The following is a 22,982-nucleotide window of genomic DNA, read 5'->3' as shown; positions in this document are numbered from 1 at the left end:
TTTTCTTTATCCATTCATCTGTTAATGGACATGTAGGCCATTTCCAAGTTTTAGCTGTTTATGAATTGTGCTACTATAAATATGGGTGTGGATGTATCACTAATAGGATGTCTTTAACTGTTTCGGGAAGGAAATAACCAGGTCAAATGGAATTTCTAGTTTCAGCTTTTTGAAGAATTTCCATACTGATTTTATAGTGGTTGTACCAGTTTATATTTCTACTAACAATGAAGATGTATCCTCCCTTCCCCCCAGCCTCTCCATTTGTTATTGCTTGATTTCTTGATGATGGCCATTCTTTCTAGTGTAAGATGGAATCTCAGTGTTATTTTAATTTGCATTTCTCCAGCAATGTTGAACATTTTTTCATGTACTTATTGGCCATTTTGAGGCCAGTCTGAGCAGCTTAGCAAGACCTCTTCTTAAAATTAAAAAGCAAAAGGGCTTGGATATAGCTTAGTGGTAAAGCATTTGCCTAACATGCTTGAGCCCCTGAGTTTAGTCCTCAGTTCTGTATAAAATCTCTAGATTTCTGGCTTTTCTGGAGAATAAGTGTGTCATATCTAGGAAAGCTAGATCTCCTCATGGTAAGTTTGCTGTAGTTGAGTAGCCATTGCCCTTTTTAAGTGGAAGTTCTAGTTAAGCACAATCTATACGTACCACTTCTGTGGTCTTGTACTTGTCCTTTGCTCTTTACTATTTCTTGCCAGCCTTTGGTGGGATTTGAGTTGTTTAGTAGATATTCGTGTTTAACACGTGCAAGACTGTTCTCTGATTTTGCTCTGAAAATCTGTTCTTCATAGCCTTCCTCATCTCTCTTTGCTCAGGCCAAAGCTTTGTTGTCATCCTTCTCTTTATCTTATAATCCATATCCATTTGTGTCAGAAAATTCTGTTGGATGTACCTCCCCAAAATATCTCAAATGTGACCACTTGTTCCTTTTCCATCAGTTTCTCTGTTTAATGTCACCATCATCTCGCACCTGCATTTCAATAGCAGTCTTCTAATTGATCTCTCTATTTCTACCTTTGTCTTTTATTGACTTTTCAATACAGCAATCAGATAATCCTTTTAAAATGGAAGGTTATATAGCTCCTATGTTCAGAATCTACAATGGCTTCCCATTCAAATTAAAGTTCAGGTCTTGAAGTTACCTAACTTGCACAGTGTACATATGCTGCAGCTTATTACCTAAGTGACTATATCTACTGCATTTCCCCTGGCTTTACTGGCTCTTTTGCTGTGCCTTGTACTCTCCAAGCACACTTCTGCAATATGGCTTTTGTCCTGGTTTTCCATTTGTGTGGAGTATTCTTCCCAGATAGCTATACGGGTAGGTTCTTTAATAATTAAAAAGTTACCTTCTCCATGAGGTCTGTACTGGCTATCTTGTTTAAAATTGAATTGTCTTCTCCTGCTAGCCTCCAACTGCTCTTGTATTCTCACCTCTTACGTATAATTTACATATTATATATCATTCATTTTCCCCTCCGGAGCATAAGCTATACAAGGGGGCAATTTTCATCTTATTTACTGGAAATATGCTAGAAATAAGGAATAATGCCAGGGACACAGTTGATGCTTGGTAAATACTTGTTGAACACATGATTGAATGTGAGTTTGCAGTCTCTGGTCTACAGTTTGTATTTTTCTTTTTCTTTTTGGTACTGGGGATTGAACTTGGGCCACTGAGCTAAAGCCCCGGCCCCTATGTTTTTCTTACTGTTTAGTCATATTAATACTAGTAAATACATTTTTATTGCTTATATTTAAAGGCCTATTTTAAGCCCTTTATTTTGAATCCTTTTATTTTATGAGATAGAAATTGTTATTGTCCACTTACTATGCAGAATTAGATGGAGGTATTTAGAGGTTAAATAACTTTCCAAAGTCATAGCTTAGTAAAGGGAAGAACTGCAATTCAGATTTAGGTGGTCTGGTACCTCAGTCTGTTCTTAACTACAGTATCGTGCTGCTCTTTTTATTTTAAGGACATTAATCTTTATCATAGATGTTTAAGAGCATTTTTCCCTGCTTATAATTTTTTTACTTAGTTTTATCATGTTTACCTTCCAAAATATCTTTATGTAGTAAAAATATAATCTGTTAATATGTTCCTCTGAGGCTTTAAAAAATTTATTTTTTGAAAAGCTTTCCTAATTTTAAGGATAAAAAATGAATTTACTCATTTTCTTCTTAGTTTTAATTTGAAGTATAATTCATTTTTTATTTTTAGTTTATTTTTTTCGGTACGGGGATTGAACTCAGGACCTTGCACCTATGAGGCAGGTATGGCACCACTGAGCAAATTCCCTGAAGTATAAGTTAATATAAGCATATATATATTTTATATTACCTTGACAGCATTGTAGAGATTTTGAGGAAGACAAGACTAATACTTAGAATAGCATTTTAGAGCCTAGCAATAATCCAAGAAAGAAATAAATTATTTGTGAACAGCTTGTAGCCGTGGACAGGAAAAGACTGATTTAAAGAAGTATTTTAAATCTGCAGATTCCTGTGACCAATTAGCTGTATTTCCAAGGAGAGACTGAGATAATTCCTAGGTTTTTAGCTGTGACAGTTTGGAGGAGAAGGAACACTGTATGTTTGTTGTGCCATTTATTGATTGAATGGATGAATTACTTGAGATAAGGTAAAATGTGAGGACAGGTTTAGAAAATTAAAATGGCATTCAAATTTTGGTATGTTAGATTTGAGATGTCTAATGAACATATTTTGAACACATGTTCACAAAGCTGTTCGATAAATGGGAAAGAAAACTGGGATACAGAGGTTAAGTTTAGGGAAATGAGGTAGATAGATGGTAGGTAGAAACTCTTTGAGTGCATAAACTACTTTCCTGCCCTTTTAAAATTTTTTAGAACTACTTCATTTGATGCAATGTAACACTAGCTTGGAAGCAACTTTGAAGACTAGAAGAGTGTGGTGTGTGTGTGTGTGTTTGTGTGTGTGTGTGTGTGTGTGTGTGTGTGTGTGTCCTGTGCATCCTGTGCTACTCATCACCCAGAGGGACTTAGAGGTCACTGTATTTATCAGTTTATAGTTTCTGGTAATTCTGTTTACATAAAAGTCAACTTTGGATGCTTCCTTGTTCTTTCAGGTAAAGTTGAGGGAAGTGTGCCAGACAATTTTCGTGGGAGAGAGGGTGTTTGAGATCAAACAGACCTGGTGTTTGAATTTTTTTATACCACTTTTTGGTTCTGTAGTCTTGGGTATAGTTTCTCTAAATCTGTTTCTTTATCTAAATGGAGATAATAGTTTTTGTTTTAAGCAAGGTAGATGCTTCCTGAAATGGTAGAGATTAGCAGTAATGTGTAGAAACATACTAATATTTATAGTAGACCCGTTAAAGTAAATGGGACAAGACAATCATTATTGTCATCCTCTTTCTCTCTGGGATAATCACAGTTTTGTTTTGAAACCAGTTACTCTGCAGATGCAGTGAGTAACTGAATTCTAAGCTATTGTTGTTTGCAGATGTCTAGTGGTTTGACAGATTCCAATAGATGCATAAAATTAGTAGTAAACAATAAATTTTTATTAAGACCAAAAGTGACTCTTAAGTGCTTTTTACTTTGACATCAACTGATTCTTCACGAAAACTTCGTGAGAATAGATAGTGTCATTGTGTGTGTATCACAGATGAGGAAATGGAGGGGCAGTGGAGCGGAGGTAACTTAACTAAAATACAGATGCTAAGTGAAAAGGAAGGCTAGGAGTCAGGAAGGGCGGTTCCACAGCCACAGTGCTCTGAGTACCAGCGGGGTGTTTACAGTGTCAGTTCTCCTTACCCGTCCCACCTCGTGCAGCACCTACTGGACAGACGGTACTCTTTCCAAGGCATGCCTTTACTGTGTAACACTCATCCCTCACTTTGGAGAAAATGAAAAGTGTACAGAAATGTGCTGCTGTGTCAGCTATGTGGGTGTGTAAAAATTTAAGATGCACTGCTGGTTTTATATTTATCAAAACTAACCTTACTTGAATTTTAACAAGCTTTTTACATACATTGTTTCATTCGATCTTAAAAGCACCCATGTGGTAACTTGTATTGATAGTCCCATTTTTATTTTTTATTTTTAAAATTCAAATAAAAATCCTTTATTTTTTTAAAAAAGGAATATTGTTAAGCACCAAAACTGTATGTTATTACATTTCATGTACAATAAAAGAAAGGTGATTGTAGTACTTGGTGTACTGAAGTCATGAGTATAAAAGCTCTGCTTGACATACTCTGATGAGATCAAAGTGCCTCCCTTGCTACTCAGCAGCCTGCGTTCACACTGTGCTAACGCTAGGGTGCTTCTGCCTCTCACCCTGCATCTGAAGTGCGTCTGCTTGCTCAGCCCTCTAACACTAAGCATAGTCCTTTTTCTGTGCTAAGCAATAAATGGAAAATAAATATCTGTTTACAGTTCACTTTATATTATTTATATTCAGTGCAACAGTTAGGTAAAACTAAAGGTCCGTGCTTTCATTATCAAATGGTTGCATTTTAACAAGGTGTTTGCAGTATTTTGAAATGTTTTACAATTGTTTGGTTTTTGTTTTCTTTTTTCTTTTTCTTTTTCACAAATAACCTGATAAAGTGTAAGAAGTTTCAGGTCCCTGACAGGCTCAGGAAAGGATCCAGTAGTACTACTTTACAGGTTGGTATCTGGTGTTAAGTGCATTATACTTAGGTAATAAAGCTGGAAACCCATATGTTTGTAAAAAAGACTTTCTTTAGGCTAAAAGCACTGATTTAAATTAATACAAACACACTCTGTAAATGTAATTTGAAACTGGTTGCAGGGAATGTATAAAATTAAGTGTATTAATTGTATACTGATCTCATTTCATACAGAAATGATGCTGCCCATTTGTTTATGATCCTCAGATTTAAGAGTTTTAATTTTTGTGTCTTCAGTGGCTGAAGTATGCTTTATCATTTAACACATTTTTATGATATAATGTGGCCGTGCTATGTGGTACCAAATCCTAATTCAGCTTCGTAGAAACAAGGGTCTGCCCAACCCAAACAGGGAGGAAATGACAGTGCTCTTGTAATGGGGAAGGCTCTGCCTTTCTCCGTGGAAACACCATACTTTGCCAGCAGCTGCACCTACCAGGACCCCTAAAACTGCATTTTACAGAATGTTTCAGTTCCACAGTGAAGAACTAAGGAAGCTTTATAACTGTACTTCAGAGAAACGAGACAACTATTCATCCTTGAAAACCCTCACCAGCCAAGCATGTCCTCCCTCCACTGTAGATGGACAACCTGGGCTATAAACCAGTGGGCCCTTCCTACCCATGCTGTTGCTTATACAGACACACATTCGGTTGCACTACTGGGGGACTATTTTAAATTGACATTCCAGTGAGCAGTCACATTAACTTCAGAACATCCTCAAGGCATGATCTACTTGTTTTTTCATTTTATATGTATTGCCATCAAGACCAGATTGGTAAATTGATTTCTAAGTTGATTCAGCAAAAGCAAGCAGCTCTTTGTGGTTCTACAAATGATACCTTAACATAAATCTAATGGTCAGATATTCTGAACCATACAAAAAGTACAGGCAAGTTTGGAAATGGAAACCTGTTCATCTGTAAGTACCATGAAACCAAAAATATACAGATTTAACATTAAAGCCAAAGAACCTCACGGGGCAAGGGGGAAAAAAAAGAAATGTTAAACACGCTTACACAGGCTTTGTGTGCTTCTAAAACTGCTTTAAAAATCAATATGAGTTTCAACTAGTAATCTCATCTTGACAGACAAGTGGACCTTAGTCATTAGGAATTTTAATGTAACTTGTGAATAACTCTAATGGCATATCCTACCATAATTCGTAATTTTGTGGAACTAGGAACTTGGATCCCCCCCTTCTCCCAGGTGCCGAGGACTGAGCTTTGCACTTAAGGGGCTAGGACACGGCACCCCAGCTCAAACAGCTGAATCATGAGGCAGGGAGGTGGGCGTGCTGCGAAGCTGACACCTGCACTGCAGTGAGGGAGGAGCCCGCCTGCTACCCTCTGAGGGATGACAGTGTCCTGCACACCTCTGGTGTCTGCTAGTGTGAGAAGACTGATCACAGGATCTTTTAAAAGGAGCCTGTTTTATAATAATAAGTAGTAGCAATTTTCTCTCAACATATGAAGGCTCTGGGGTTTTTTGTTAATTCTGTATTTTCTTCTAAAGTTGAAATAAATGAATAAAACTTGGGTTATGAGCAAGCATCCAAAAAACTGGATATGTGTATCTATGCAAAACTGAATGCATAAAATCAATACATGATTTTTACTAAAGGTTTTTAAATTTACTTTAAAATTTTCCACATATATTAACATTCTAACAAATGGTTCTTTGGGTTAAAAACCATGCTTTAATGCTTTATTGTAGTTAATAAAGGATAACCACTTACCCTCCCATCTCGTGATACGTTTGTGTATTAGATTTTTATTTCTAGGAAGGTGCACACCTGTAATCCCAGCCCTGGGTAGCCTGAGACAGGAGGATCACTACAAGTTCAAGACCAGCCTGAACTACATAGTGAGTTCAAGGCCAGACTGAACTACATAGTGAGAGCCTGTCTCAAACAACAACACCACCACCAACACCACCACCAACAGATTTATATTTCTAATCTTCCCAGAAGAAATGTGTGGATTCTGCTGGGACTAAAATTAATATATCATGGAATGCTATGCAGGAAGTGCCTACTCTTATCAATAAACATGTGACTGACATTTAAGCAGAAAAACTGTGTGTTGTATAACCTGTGGTCAGAATATTTTTCCACAAAGAAAATAACATTCAAAATGACAAGAATATGAGCATTTGTTCTCCAGGAAACACAACTCACATACACTGAGGAACTTTGACTTTAGTTCTACTTTCTGGGGTCAGGCCAGAGTTTTGCCTTCTAAGATAATAAAGCTCTTCTTGATTCTTGAATCCTGACTCCCCCATATAAAGGCCAAGACCTGTCTGGTGTAGAATTAAACTCTATAAAAAGGCCTTAAACTACATGCAATATACCTACCTTCGTGCAAGCCCACGTCAGTCCTGCTGACAGTCCATCATGACTCCACTCACAGATGTATCCTTCAGAAATCCTTAGAGCAAACCTAGAACTATGTGTGTGTGTTTACAATTCTGTGACAGCAGTAAGTTTAGCCAGCTATGGTAGTGTACTGCTGTAATTCAGGATGCTGAGGCAGGAGGACTGCCTAGAGCTCCAGGCTAACCTGGGCTACATAGTGAGTTCAAGAGCAGCTTGAACTACATAGCAAGATCCTGTCTCAGACAGACAAAACAAACAAATGTTTCTTAAGATGCTGCTGGTTGGAAATCATAGATACTCTGTTTCTGCTCAGATGATCAGTAATTGTATTCCTTACTTTCCTTAGTAATTTCTGGCACATAAAAAAGGGGGTAATTTTAAGCTCTGTTTACTTATTCCAGGATCTGTTCAGTTTCTGAAATCTAGTGAAGTTCTTGAGCATTGCTGACAAAATGAGCAACATTGGCATTAGGGAACATGTATCTAACAAGTAGAAGTCACACAAAGGTTCACTTGGCCTGTAGGCTTGTAAGATGAAATGATTTGAACCTTGCCAGTGATCATATGTTCTTTGGTGGCAATGTGTTTTGTTACTCCTCTTGCTTTTTTTCTTCCTTCTCTTTCACTTCTGCCTTCCCATTTTTGTTTTGGCTCCTTTTTTGTTTCCACTTTTGCCTCCCTTTCTTATAACTTAGGCCTTCTAGAGGTACTGCTTAATTGGTCAGTAACATTAAAAGCAGTTTCCAGTTTCTCCTGTTGGGAGGAAGAGCAACCCAGAGAAATGCTTCATAGATTCCAGGTGCTGTATCATAAGCTGACACTGTTATTTCAGTTTATTTTAGGAACTGCAGCCATGAATGAAGAAAATATGGATGGAGCAAATGGATGCAGTAAAGTTCGAACTGGTGTTCAAAATGAAGCAGCATTGCTCGCTTTGATGGAAAAGACTGGTTACAACATGGTTCAAGAAAATGGACAAAGGAAATTTGGTGGTCCTCCTCCAGGTGTGAATTTATTTATCTTCTTTTAAGTTAAAATTTCAAAGTAGTCATTTGGATTAGGTGTATACCCCACAAGTGTCTTAAAAAATAACTCTCTTCTTGTAACTGCTTTAAGACCTCGGCAGTCATTTTTAGGTAGATTATAAATGTTACACATTTTATCCTTCTAATTTTGCAATCCTGCTCTTGGTTTAAGAAAAAGATGAAAATCAATTTGGATTGAGAAAGAAGTCAGGATTAGGGCATTGTCCTAAGTATACTCTTAGAATTAAAAAGAAGGTCACTTGGAGAGGAAGTTGAAAGATCTGTGAGTCGAGGAGTGGTAGTTATACCACAAAATCAGATTCAACAGGTAAACAGATAAAATGTTTGGGCTGGAGACTTAGCTCAGTGGCGCCACACCTGCCTCACAAGCTCAAGGTCCTGAGTTTTCATCCCAGGACCTGGCCGGGGGCGGGGGGCGGGGGGAAGACAACAGATAAAATGTTTTTACATTTCTACCAATAGCTGGTATAATTCCTTTGCTCAGAACCCTCTGGTTGACTTTGTTACACACAAAGTTCTGGCTTCTAGTTAACCTCAGTGGTCGCTGCATCATTTATTACTTTGCTCCACTCTGAGTACGCTGGAGCCATACAGATCTCTAGCCTCATTTTTGCTCTGATGTATGAACCTCTTGCTTTTTCCTTTTGTTGAATGCTTTTCCCAGAGAACCCTAACAGCCCATTCCTTCATTTCATTTAGGTCTCCACTTAAACCTTCTGTGCTCAGAGCTTTACTTGACTACCTCACTGAAAACATTACCCCTTTTGTGACTAGCACATGGTAGCACTTACCACTGACTTACTGTATCCCTTCTCTGTTGAATATAAGCGTCATAAGAGAACGGGCTTTTGATCCCAGCACCTAGAATAGTGCATGGTACATTCAGCAAATCTGTTGAATGATAAATGATTCAATAATAAGTATCTTTTTAGAATTTTTTTTATGTCTGTCTGTTTGTTTATTTATTTATTCATTTATTTCTGGTACTGGGAATTGAACTCTCGTCCTTGTGCTTTCGGGGGCAGGCGGCAGAACCACTGAGCTAAATCCCTGGCCCTGTCTATTTCTGTCTTTCAGATTGGGAAGGTCCACCTCCACCTAGAGGCTGTGAAGTTTTTGTAGGAAAAATACCTCGTGATATGTATGAAGATGAGTTAGTTCCTGTATTTGAAAGAGCTGGGAAGATATATGAATTTCGACTTATGATGGAATTTAGTGGTGAAAATAGAGGTTATGCTTTTGTGATGTACACTATGAAAGAAGAAGCCCAGTTGGCCATTAGAATTCTTAATAATTATGAGATTCGTCCAGGGAAGTTTATTGGTGTCTGTGTGAGCTTGGATAATTGTAGATTATTTATTGGAGCTATTCCCAAGGAAAAGAAGAAAGAAGAAATTTTGGATGAAATGAAGAAAGTTACAGAAGGAGTTGTAGATGTCATTGTTTATCCAAGTGCAACTGATAAGACCAAAAATCGTGGTTTTGCTTTTGTTAAGTATGAGTCTCACAGAGCTGCTGCTATGGCTAGGAGGAAATTAATTCCAGGTAAGTTGGTCCTTTTAAAGATAATTTTTTCATATTAATCTTACAGATATAGAAAAATAACAGTTACTTCAGTGGTTAGGTCATTATTAACAAAATAGGTAATGTTACTTGAAGAAGAATAAAGAATTGAGTGAGGAAGTAGAACAAGTCATTCTTATAGACAAGAAATTCTTCCTCTGAGTCATATTTATGATAATTTACCATTTACCAAATGTGTATACCTTGAGTTATTAGTTACTGTTTACTAAAGATCCAAAGGGCATTTTACTTAATTGAGGTCTAACTTAAGGTCTATCCTTGAATTATATTTGTCATCATCGCCACCTGCCTCGCAAGTGTAAGGACCCGAGTTTGATCCCCGGTACCAAAACAAACAAAACAAAATATTTGTCATCTTGACTCTTAAATTCCACCATAAATTCTGGTTATAAGTTTCCTTTAGTAGAAACTTCTGTATGAATAATCAGATACATTGATAGGTGCTTGAGTTTCTACTTCTTTGGAGAAACATTTACTTAACATTTTATACTTTCATTCTTTGTTTTAATTATCGTCACATTAATATGTTCTTTTTTGCAGGTACATTCCAACTCTGGGGCCATACCATTCAGGTGGATTGGGCTGATCCGGAGAAAGAAGTTGATGAGGAAACTATGCAAAGAGTTAAAGTTCTCTTCGTAAGAAATTTAATGATCTCAACTACAGAAGAAACAATTAAAGGAGAATTCAATAAATTCAAACCTGGTGCAGTTGAACGAGTAAAAAAACTTAGAGATTATGCTTTTGTTCACTTTTTCAACCGAGAAGATGCAGTAGCTGCTATGTCTGTTATGAGTGGCAAATGCATTGATGGAGCAAGTATTGAGGTAACACTTGCAAAACCAGTAAATAAAGAAAGCACTGGGCGCCAACACCTTAATGGTCAGATTAGCCCCAGTCCTGAAAACCTGATTGTGTATATTAACAAAGAAGAGAACCACCCCAAAACTCTAGGGAAGGCACCAGCTCTCCCTGCTCGGCTCAACGGTCATAGTCCAAGCCCCCCTGAAGTTGAAAGATGCACTTATCCTTTCTTTCCTGGGACAAAGCTTACTCCAATTAGTATGTATTCTTTAAAATCCAGTCATTTTAATTCTGCAGTAATGCACTTGGATTATTACTGCAACAAAAATAATTGGGCACCACCAGAATATTATTTATATTCAACAACCAGTCAGGATGGGAAAGTACTCTTGGTATACAAAATAGTTATTCCTGCTATTGCAAATGGATCCCAGAGTTACTTTATGCCAGATAAACTCTGTACTACGATAGAAGATGCAAAGGAACTTGCAGCCCAATTTACATTACTTCATTTAGGTAAGTTTAGAAATACTTTGATATATAATATGAAAAATTATAAATTATTTATAAATTCATTTATTTTGAACTCAGCATGAGTAATGAATATTTAATATAAATTTTATCTTAGTTTTATGAGTTCATGATACTTCTCTGCTGTATAATCTTCCCACATTTATCTTTTTAAGCATTATTTACATAGAGGAAAATTTGTAAAAAATTTGATTTACTATAAATTTTGGATCTTGTTTCATTATTTTTGCAATGACTAATCTTTTGATAAAAATTTCTACATAAATTAGAGCACTTCTTGCTAAACCAATTTATAAATTTATAATTTGCCCCTACATCATTGGCGAAGTCTGTGCAGTGATTTTTTGGGGATGGGATAGGGAGTTGGTAAAATCAGAGGCATTTCATACGGCTTAGGTGTAGACATAGCCTTATGCTCACCAATCTGGAAATTTCTCGCTACTCAAGAAAGAGAAAAAGCATCATTAAGTGATATTTAGGACCATTCTTGTGTGCTTTTTTTTTCTTAAATAAAAATAGATTTTCTCTAAAAGAGGGATAATTAAGAAGGCACTGTGCTAACTAAATATTTGGCTTTTTTTGGTACGGGGGTCAAACTCGGGACCTTGTGCTTGTGAGGCAGACGAAGTGCCACTGAGCTAAGTCCTGGCCCCCTAAATATTTGACTTTGTAAAGAGACATTGTCCTAGTGTTTTCCTACTTTTTTAACTGTTATGTTAGCTTCTCCCCACTTTACTGGTCTGTGTCATTTTTTAAGTACCTGTGGATTTTAGTTGGTGATTACTGTGAGCCCAAAACAATATTTACTAGATGGGCTGGGGATTTAGCTCTATGGTTCCACCACCTGCCTTGCAAGCACAAAGTCCCGAGTTCAATCCCCCATACCCGCCCCCCCCAAATTACTAGAATAGTAGTAGTTTTTTCAGAGTTAACAGTAAAAGAATTAGATTATTTCCTGATTATAATTATCAAACTCGGGCCAGGGATTTGGCTCAGTGGTTCTGCCGCCTGCCTTGCAAGCACAAGGACCTGAGTTCGATCCCTGGTACCAAAAAAAAAAAAAAAAAAACAAAAACTGTCAAATAGTTATCAAACTCATAGCTTAAAATTGATTTTCAATTCAAGCTTACATCTATTTAAAATTCATTTCTCAGATTTGTTCAAGAGAAGTAGTCAAGGAAAAACACTGTCAAAAGACGGTTAATTTAATGCATCATATAACTTCACAGATAAACTTTTTTTTTTTTTTTTGTACCAGGGATCAAACTTGGGTCCTTGCGCTTACACAGTAGCTGATGAAACCACTGAGCCAAATCCCCGGCCATATAACTTCTTTATCATAGCCACTCCCATAGCGTTAGGAATATTTAAGAAGATTAAAAAAATTTTTTTTTTTTTTTTTTTGTGGTACTGGGGGTTGAATTCAGGACCTTGGGCTTGCAAGGCAGACACTGTGTCATTGAGCTAAATCCCTAGCCCTCTAAGGAGATTATTTGGAGGTGTCATCAAAATTTTAAGGCTTAAGGGCAGTTCTCTTCAAAGAAACTTTTCAGTAGTGTTACCTGTTAATAATGGAGATATTTGGAAATGTAACAGTCATCTAAGTTAAATTCTTAGATATGATTTCTTTTGATGTACAAAAAACAAGACTTCCTTTTTCTTCTATTGCACACCATCTGTGTTAAAGATAAAATTAGGTGGATCACAAGTAATACTCTGGTTTCTCTTCACATTGAATAAATCTTTCGCCTTTTGCAAGTAAATTCAAATCAGAGTTCTTAGAGAACAATGAGTCAAATGGAGCATAGGTCATTAGATGGTGATGCAGGTTTTCCTAAGACATTTGTGTCTCTGATCTACCATGATAATGCTGAAACTATTTCCACTCATTCCCTTCAATTTTAACTTAAATACCTGTGATTCTTACAACATAGTTGTCTTAGTTTGTTTCAACAAGATTTTTATGTAGATGTGGTTGGCTGGCTATTCTATAAAGAAGATTTGATTCTACGTGGAATCAGAGGCCTCTTATTAGCTTTTAACTTCCTTATTAGGGTGTTTTTAATTTGATTCATAGTTAACTGTACTATAATGTTAACTATAACTATTACTGTAGTTCCCTAAGAAAACCTCTGATCAGAAATAGTATTCCCAGTTTGGTTTTGGTTAATTATAGTTTAAATTAGCTTTAATAAATTTAATCTTTAAAGGGTACAGTTTGCTTATCTCAGGTTTTATCAACCTTGTTTAAAAAAATTGCTTTTAATAAAAAGTTGAACAATTTAAGTATTTCCCCAGTGTCTGTTCATCATCAGGGACAAGAACTAATGTAAACAATACATTAAAAATTTAAACTCTTTTAAGTCCTATCTGGGCACAGTACACAAGGCCTGAGGCCTTAACTAGGAACAATAAGCAAAAAACCCTTACTGTCTTGAATAGAAATATAAGTGAAAGTTGTTGAGTTAGAGGTAAGGAATGTTATACAGATATTCCTCATTCAATGACTGTTCAGACTTAATGACTGAGGCGAACTGTTTGGACTTATGGGCCTCTAGTCTTGACTAACGACACAGGAACGTGTGTGGCAGTGTAGCCTTATGGTAGCTTCGTCTGTAGTACAGTACTGTGATTTTTACTGATTGTACTGTACAGTACAGTAATGTAGCTTTATGTTCTTATACATTACAGTACCGCATGTAAGTTATGCAAATAAAAGCAGTTATCAAGTTGGAGTTTCCTTTGACTATTTCTTTGTTCTGAGTATTGTAATGTATACACTATATACAAGTTCTCCTTTAGTGACCAGTTCAGTTAACACTTAGTTACAGGAACTTAACTCCATCATTAAACGAGGAATATCTGTAATTAGGCATCTGAGGAATAGGAGAAAGAGAAGTCAAGGAAATGTCCAAACCACATCAGAAACTTGGATTGGAAAACATGGCAGATCTTCAGAGGTCCTTAAGGACAGGATCAGGAGCTATGTAGACAGCCTGGAGTGTTCACACTTGACAGATCTAGAGAAGATTGAGTAGTCATGTAGTAACATCTAGCTCACTTTTTCCCTCTCTAATAATATTGAAGCTTTTAATTATAGATCTTCACGGTGTTGAGGCTTTTTAGGATGCATTGTCCTTTAGGTAAAGGTTGTAGTGTTTCACCGAATAGTGTAGGATTGAGATCACCTAGTGGATAATGGTGCTGTTAACATCCTGCTAGATACTTATAAATGATTGACTTTTCTGAGATTTTGAGATTCTGTTATTAGTTCTTGGGTTCCCTCAAATGGAGCTGTTCATGTATTATATCATCTTTTGGCTATATTAAAGAATTTGAGAAATCTTAATTTTCTAGGTAGCACATTTAACTACTATTTTGAATATTTTCTTTAGATGTAGTAATTTAAAAAATTTGCCTGGATAGTCTTATATGAACTTTTCCAGGAGTTTGGTGCTTTTTTTTTTTTTTTAGCCATTATATATCCAGTCTTACCTTGATCTTTGTCTATTATATGAGATCACTTAACCTTTTTTTTTTTTGTACTGGGGATCTAACTTGGGTCCTTGCACTTGCGAGGCAGGTGGTGGCGGAACCACTGAGCTAAATCCCCGGCCCAACTTAACCTTTTTATTTCAGATTTCTTTAAGAAGGTACTTTTACTATACACATACTTTTAGCATTACCATCATCATTGTTCAAGTTTGAAAACTAAAAGAGGAAAACAAATTATGTCATTTAGGCAAAATGACCATCATTGGTATTAAGGAAAACAATATTTTTAGGGATAAGAGGCACTTAAATTAACATTGGAAATCAGAGAATTTATTTCTGGTGGCCATTTAGTGCCAGAATTCCAAAAGTTCTTGGTTTAAAGTACCTTAAAATTAATTAAAAAATATATAGATATTGCCCCATCTAAAGCAAGCTTCATTTTAAGCACAATACCTTTAGTAGGAGAAAGGCTGAAAGCTAGGATTAATGCCAAAACTGAACCTTCCTTATTTTTACTTCACAATTAGACATGATCTTCATTTTCATAATGTCACAGAATAACCTCCCTCATCGCATTGGATAAACCAGCAGGATAAAATACTGTGTGTTCAACTGGTTCTTTTTAGAGACTGTAATAAATAGAATGCCCAGTGAGTTGAATGGATGAAATACAGACTTGGGGGTGTTCGGCTAGATCAGTGGTGGTGAACCTATGGCATGTGTGCTACAGCGGGCTGTTTGTTACCATTGCAAGCTCTAGGTTTGCCATCACTGGACTAGATAGATCCTATACCAAGTGTGTGATATAGGGTTGCATCTGGGATCATTCAGTATCGCTTCTTTTAAAATATATCTTTCATTTTATAATTTTGCATCTGTCTAGTGATGCATCAGAACATCAGTGTGAATAACCCTGCTTTTCTGAGAAGTTTGACTCTATTTTGGATTTTGTTATTTCAACATTTTCACTGGTTGTCTCTGGAGGATTATTCTATTAGGACTAGAATAAGCAGAATCAAGGACATACCAGAGAAGTCCTGGGGAGTTAAAACTTTGAAGAAAATTTTGAAGAAAAGTCCTGGAGTATACTTAGTGGAAGAAGGGTAGTGTTCATGTGTGTGGTGTGAATTGACCTTATTAAATAATTTACTATCAAGTAACTGTAGGAAAGGTATTTCTTTTTTTGTTTCCATGTGTAATGCCCACTAATGCCAGTGGTACCTTTTTTTCTTGTATGATAACCCAAAGTATTTAAGAACTAGTAAATTTTTAAAAAACACAGATGAAAACCTTTGTATTACAAAGTAGTTTGTGTTACTGATTTAATTTCATCTGATTTGTGTACTGTTGTTCTGGCCATGACTGAAGTTCTAATTAAACAGTACATCTTTTGGATGATTCTTAAGTGCTAAGTATGCTTTCCTATGGATTTGGGAGCTAAAGGTAAAGAAAACATTGTTTTGTGTTTTCACAGTCTGATGAAGAAGACAAATACACAAATTCTGTGCATAAGTTATTGTGGGAGTACTGTGTAAGGAATGGCACACCTCCCACCTGATGTGATTTACGGTAAATCTGGAGGGGAGTTATGAGCAGAGAGGCACAGCAGGCCAGACTCGGTAGAAGCTTACGGCAGAGGAGGGTTAATGACAGGCAGTTTTGAATAGTGTTTGTTTTGGTGATTTCAGTCCTATTTTAAGAGTTAGAGAAATTTAGATGTGGACATTAGTTAATAAAACTTTCATTAGTCCTCTTTAACTTTGTAGGTATACTTTTTAGTTACAACGACTGTATTCTGGCTGTACTTGCTTTTCTTCTGAGCAAGTAATTTTTCTTGATTAAGCTGTCCTGATTTGTGAATGTCATTGTGTGAATGTTTGTCTTTTTAATATCTTTTGTACTTTACTTTTTTTCAGTATTCACATTGTGACTGACTTGTGTGTTCCTTCTCCAATTTGAAATGGCAGTCATTCCTTGTTTTGGTCATTGAATGGTAAAGGATTGTGAGAGTGTGTGTGTGTGTGTGTGTGTGTGTGTAGTCATGTTTGCTATCCTTGTAATATCATTTAAATCAGGTTTTGATTTCTGTCATAATTTTTAACTGTTAAAATTATAAAATAGCAGGGTGAAAGTATGTTATTGTGAGAAGTTTTAATATAAAAATAATTGGTGCTTTTTTTCTTATGAGCTGTTATTTCCAGATTGATGGGCTGAAATGCAAAAATAAGAAATTGAATTTCAGATTTAAAAATTTGCCAATAAATTTCATTGAAATAAAGAAAAACTTTCTAGATTTTCTTTAAGGAGTAATTTTAGTAGATGTTTAAGCTAATAGTTATATTGTAATAGAATTTTAAGTTATAAATAGGAGAAAATACTTTCAGAAAGGTACTTTTTCCAGTTTTAATTACATATCTAAGTTTAATGATACCATCTCAAACTAATGTTTTGAAGAGTAAAAAGTAAGTGGTTGAATTTGCGTTAAAATTCACTTAATAAGAAGTAGGCATCAGCGTCAGCAGTTTACACATTTGTTTTCATATGACCAAATGGTGAGCCCAAAATTCCATTAACTCAACTATGTGTGTTTAACCCTCTAAGAGGGACCAGTCCTCATGAACATATATTTAGCTACTCCTTGTGGAAATTTTTTTCTGTGAGACCCATTGAACAGTCATCTAGTATTCGTAATTGTCATCTTAGTAACATTTGTATTAATCATAAACATTATGGAGTTAGTACTGTGAGAGAAGCAGTGTAAGAGAACAATTACCACTCAAATACAAGAGCCCTGTAATTTCAGTCACCAACAAACTGTGACCTTGAAGTGACAGATGAGTCATTCAGTCTTTGTGGTCTTCGCTGCCTGTACCCCTAAAATACTAGTGTCTTATTTGGTGAGCCCTAGGGAGTCTTTTATTGAAAAAGTATATGGTTTTATTTAAAGTATGTGTTCAAAAATCTCGTATATGACAGAGAATAGTACTTTAAGATATTAATACATATTTGAGTTCAAATAACTTAAAATCAAGAGCTTGTTTTCTGAGAATTAACCCTTAATTAGCTTGTCCCCTTCTATAGAAATCAAAGCTATATCTGTTTTTTTCATAGATAAAAAAATGAAAGATTTACTCAGCCAACTATTTTGTTTGCTAACATATAACTTGGTGTTTTCTTCTCTGAATTTTCCCATTAATTACAGACAAATGAAGACTCTAGGATTTTGTAAAACAAGTTATTTACTTGAAAGTTTAGAAGCTAGTCTTTTTTTCTGTAACAGGATCTAGGAAAATGATATAAAAATGTAAGTGGCCAGTAATTATATTGACTGGTTAAATCATTATGATTTATTAACCTTATGATTTTTTAAAATTATCATGATTATAATCTGTATGATTTTTTAACCTTATACATTTATTTAATAAGGCTTGATCATTTACCCTAGAATTTCTTAGTAGTATCCTTGGTTAATACAGTCCTAAAATAATTGTTCTAATACATTACTTTTAACAGATACTTCTGTGTTAATAAACTTAATACCTAATTTTGTCATCTAAGTCATATTTTTCAAAAATGCTTTTAAAAATTTTCCTTCATATCAAATGCTACAATAAATTATGTTCCATTCTTAGATGTCTATAGCAGTTCATAATTTTGCCACATGGTGTCACCTAAATATTTTTTAATGTGGCTTTAAAAGAAATTTTAATGTTGTGTTGATTTTTAGCTACTCTGTTCCTTACTTTGTTTTTGTTTAAACCAGAAAAAAGTGTGAGAAACTGCAGTTAGTCTTCAACTTGTCATACCTTTATTATTGCTTCCTAGTTTAGTCTTTAGTAGACAACGATCGTTTATGCAGTAGTAGTGTCATTTGGTAAATGGACTAGTGAATGGAGACATATTTTACATTATCAGTGGTTTTACTGTCATGAATTTATTTTGTGATTTTATTTTTTTCATATACAATTTTTTATTTCAAGGATCGACAGAAAGTATGCCTCTTCAGTTGGGAGGGAGCTGCTATGTTCATTCATTGTCCATCAAATATATATCTCGATGTTACCTAAAGATCTTTAAAACTTAAAAAAAAATTTTATTTGCACATGTTTGCAGTTCCTGTGTTTATGTCTGTCTTGGGGATTGGTTACATGCACACCTTACATGTTCTTTCTTTTTTAAACCCTCTTCCCTTCCCTTCCTCCCCCTCCTCCTCAGGTTCCTCTATGCCAGTTTCCATTCTTGTTGATATTATTTGTCGTAGCTCACGTTATGGTATGTAGTATCTATGTTAATTGGGGTTACTAGGTTCCTATACATGGCACATCTTTATTTCCCCTTTCCTTCCTCCTCACCCCTTGTCCTTTATTTTGCAATTTTAACTTGAAAATTATTCTGGGATAGTTACCTCCAGACCTTCTGTTTAAAATAAAATTACCTTATTAATATCTGATGGATCATCAGTCCTGGAGAAATTCACTTTGTGTTGTATGCTAGACCAGTGTATCCCATCCAAGACCTGGTACTACATCACTTCCAAGAATGGTACCCTTCCCTGTGGGTTTTCAAACCAAAACAAAATTTAAAATCTTAGTTTCCTCAACTATTTGGAAGTTTTAAGCCACCAGAGTATTAATAACTACTAAGATTTTCTTGCTCCTTAAATTGATAGCATTTGGGTAGAAATGTATTAATTACATATAGGCCATTTTTCTCCTAGTAGATGATACTTGAGCTATAAAAATGACCTGTTTATGAACTTTTATAAACACAGTATTTATATTTTAACTAAAATGTACATGGGTAACTAAACTTAGTTTATTTCTGCATTGCTTTGATCCAGTAAATAATATAATAATAGATAATTATATAATCACTACACTGATACTATAATGATTTTTACTGTAATTCTGTGCTCAGCTCAAGGGCTGTAGCTCACTGGTAGTGTGAGTAAGTGCCAGGCATGAACAAGACCCTGGGCTCAATCCTCAGGACCTTTCTCTGCAGTAATCAGACCAAAATCATTAAAAAATCATTAAAAAAATTACAAAAGTAAATGAGAATTAATGAAAAAATGGAAAGCAACATATAATATTCCAGTTACTTCTTCAGAATAGATATATTGACCTGTTCTTCACTTCTTCTTTTGCACATTTTGATTGTCCTATGTTTTCAAAGGGGGTTATACTAGAGTAGTTTTTCTTCTAGCTTATTTTGTAATCCCGTTTTGTATATTGCTATAAGACTACAAGCTTACTAACTTTTCTTCTGTTAGCTTTGTGTCAGCAGCACATGTTTCAGTATGCTTGTTTACTGGCCGGCTGTGGGCTAAATGAATGTCCATGAAAGTAGCCGTGTGTGTGCCTGTGTAGACAGCTTACATTTTTTTTTTGGTACCGGGGATTGAACTTGGGTCGTGCTTGCGCAGCAGGCGGTGAAACCACTGAGCTAAATCCCTGGCCCTGACAGCTTACTGTTTATTCTCCTGCTCTTTTACCTTTTGTTTCAGAAGCGACCAAGTCTGTAGTTATGGATTTATGAAGCTGTTGGATTTATATCTTAAACTATTTTTGTTCCTACAAAAACAAAAAAGAGTAAAGTAGAAGTATTCATTAATTTAAGGGAGCTTCATGTCTCTATATCATTTGTCTACATGTCTTTCATTGAGAGTTTGATAAATCCCAGAGGGGTTCCTTGGTATAAAATTTAGACATACCAAATACAGAAACAGTAATACCACAACATTGGAAAAGTATTTTTTTTTCTCTTAAGGATTAGAAGCAAAAAGAGATTATAAGCAAAAATACAGTTACTTAAACTGTGCAAAGTACTCACTTAGCTTTTGAAGGGAATTTACAGATATGAAGTGTTTCCCAGTTTATTTATTAGCTTTTCCCCTGTGATTTTTTTTTAACTTTTCCCCTGTGATTTACTTGGTAGACTTAACATTTTTATACTTGTATTGAAATATTACTGGTCTCTGTGACTCTTCTTATTTATATACCAGCATTAACTCATTTGAGTTTTAAAAATTTTTACATTTTGATTTACCTTCTTATTGCTATTTTTCTTGTGGTTTATGCTGTAAGTGGGGAATTGTTCTGTAAGCTTTCATGGCTTAGGGAGGGTGTGGCCAGTCTTTTTACCAGTCTTTTGAGCCCTCTGAAATAGCTTCATGATGTCAGGTATTCTTTCCTCGAGGTGAGAAATTATTTCGTTGCCTGAACATTTTATCTGAATTTTTATGTAATAATGATTTTTATTTTCAGTTCTTTCAATTTGAATTTCTATGTTAATGATATTTGTACAAGGAAAATTTCTGTAGTCAGCTCTCAGTACGTATATTTATATCTGAGATGTGAATACTTACATTGAGACTAAATAACACCAATATAATTGTTGTCTTTAATTATGTTTATCCTGGGATGCTCTTAAATAATGTGGTATTTTAATTCAAGAAAATTATAAATTTAAAAGCTCTTTTACAATGTTCACTTTCCCATCATCCCAATTTCTTGGTGGGTATAGATGACATTCTCTCATATTGAGGTGCAGCAGCCTAGGTAGAATATTAATCTGCCCTCTGACTTTTTAACTGGTAATGGATGAGTTACTCACTTTCACTGCTGCTTCATTCCACAAAAGATTTGAGGTGGTTTATTAAAAATATATAAAATACAAAAAGATGCAGTTTTTAAATTGAAGGAATTCAGGTGATGGAAAATTATGATTAGGAAATTAAAGCCACGCAAAGCTAAATGATACCTTATTGAATATATGGTAAAATAATTTTTAAAAAGCAAGGGAATTATTAACATAAAATTAGGTTCATAATTAAGAGTTTAGAGGGAGAATTTGGAAAGAATGCAAATTTCTAGAGGCTTGATAATTTTCTATTGTAAATGTGGGCAGAGAGTACATGTTTTTAATTTTTAAATTATACAAGCTATCTTTATATATTCCTCAGTTTGTATATTTTTATTATTAAAGTAGACAAAATGAAAGCCAACCAATCAGAAATAAGAATTTGTATTATTTTATTAAACCCGGAACAAGAGTTATACTACTCTTTTGAGATTCTCAAATTAATATAAGTCAAGGAAAAATAAGAGTTACATAGTATCCAGACCAAATAATTTTATTCTGCTCAGACTACATCTGGAATGTTTGCTTTTGGGTAGCTCAGTTTAACCCTTGACAACTAGGGAGAGCCTGGAAAAATATGAAGTTAGAGCAGTGAACAACTGAATTATTTGGGCTGTTTAGTCTGTAAGTACTGATATTTATGTAGAGGATCTTATATATATAAGATTGCCATCCTCAAATATCTCAAGAGGTGACACATGGAAAAAAAAGACCTTGATATCTCCCTTGATGTGTCACTGAATGGAAGCAAGTCAAATAAATATTTTAGAGCAGTGGATTATGACAGTATACCCCAGAACCATTGAGTCCTTTAAAACTACTAAAAACTCTGTTCCTCAGTAAAAATCAAACCTCAAACCTAAATTTTTGAAATTTATTTTAAATCTGTACAGGTATATAGACGCATGAGGGAAAGGAGAATTTTTACTAGACGGTTGCAACTCAGAGTGATATTCTGTAACACCACTTGCCTTGACATTTTGAAGCCTTTACAAATTTGCCCTTTACAAATTGTGATCTATGAAAGTTTGATTTGGGCATCCTTGTTCTTCTTACATGAATACCTCTTGTTTATTATTGTTCACCCCATTGTCAGTTTCAGTTTTAACTGTTAACTGGTTAATCCTTGTTAAAATATGATCAGCAAATACTTACTGAACAGTGTGCTTTATATAAAGATTACTGTTGTGAATAAGTTACATTTGGTGTTTTTATAGGGCTTTTGCTCGAATAAGGGAGATGTTACTTAGGGTTTCGACAAGCCTTCTAAAGTTATACAGGAGATAAAAAGAATGTGGGTTTGGATAACCTGACCTAGTCTGGTATGAGAGAGTCAGGAAATAGAGCATTTCAGCAAAAGGAAATTCAGTACTTAAAATGTAGTATAAACTGTAGGCAAAGAGGCTAGAAGAATATGAGATTTGGAGCTAGATTTCTTGGGTTCATATTCCAGCCATGTTGCTGATTTTGAAAAGTTACTTCACTGTACTTTAGCTTCCTCATCTGTAAAATGGCAATGATAATAACAGCATTTATCTCATAATTATAAGTGTAAAATGAGTTTTTCTATTTTATATTCATTTTATAAATTTATATTTAGACTTTACATTTATACCCATAATTAATAAGAAATGCAAGCACCAGAGTTTCCAGTCATATGTAATAAAAGTAATAATAGTTAAAATGCTTTGAATGCTTACTGTATATTAGGAATTCTGTTAAATGTCTTACATAACACATTCTCACAATTAGTTGTCGTAGATTTTATTTTAGTCTTGACACTTTTTCATTTTTTTCTTTTTAA

General features: G+C 35.0%; 1 protein-coding gene across 4 annotated transcripts in view; it reads left to right on the top strand.

The window, feature by feature from the left end:
• The window catches only part of Rbm46 (RNA binding motif protein 46), a 51,229-nt gene that overhangs the window by 5,571 nt on the left and 22,676 nt on the right, over positions 1 to 22,982 (top strand). For all 4 annotated transcript variants that reach the window (XM_087200283.1, XM_087200284.1, XM_087200286.1 and 1 more), the window contains exons 2-4: positions 7,909 to 8,080; positions 9,200 to 9,667; positions 10,247 to 11,026. In XM_087200283.1, the coding sequence (XP_087056409.1) occupies positions 7,930 to 8,080; positions 9,200 to 9,667; positions 10,247 to 11,026 (1,399 nt within the window). In that variant the 5' untranslated portion in view covers positions 7,909 to 7,929. The remainder of the gene's footprint in view (positions 1 to 7,908; positions 8,081 to 9,199; positions 9,668 to 10,246; positions 11,027 to 22,982) is intronic.

The sequence above is a fragment of the Heterocephalus glaber genome, unplaced genomic scaffold, assembly GCF_053883595.1.
Source record: "Heterocephalus glaber isolate CG9 unplaced genomic scaffold, H.glaber_assembly_v1.0 deba00001737, whole genome shotgun sequence".
Taxonomy (NCBI): domain Eukaryota; kingdom Metazoa; phylum Chordata; class Mammalia; order Rodentia; family Bathyergidae; genus Heterocephalus; species Heterocephalus glaber.
This window is presented reverse-complemented; position numbering and strand designations above follow the sequence as displayed.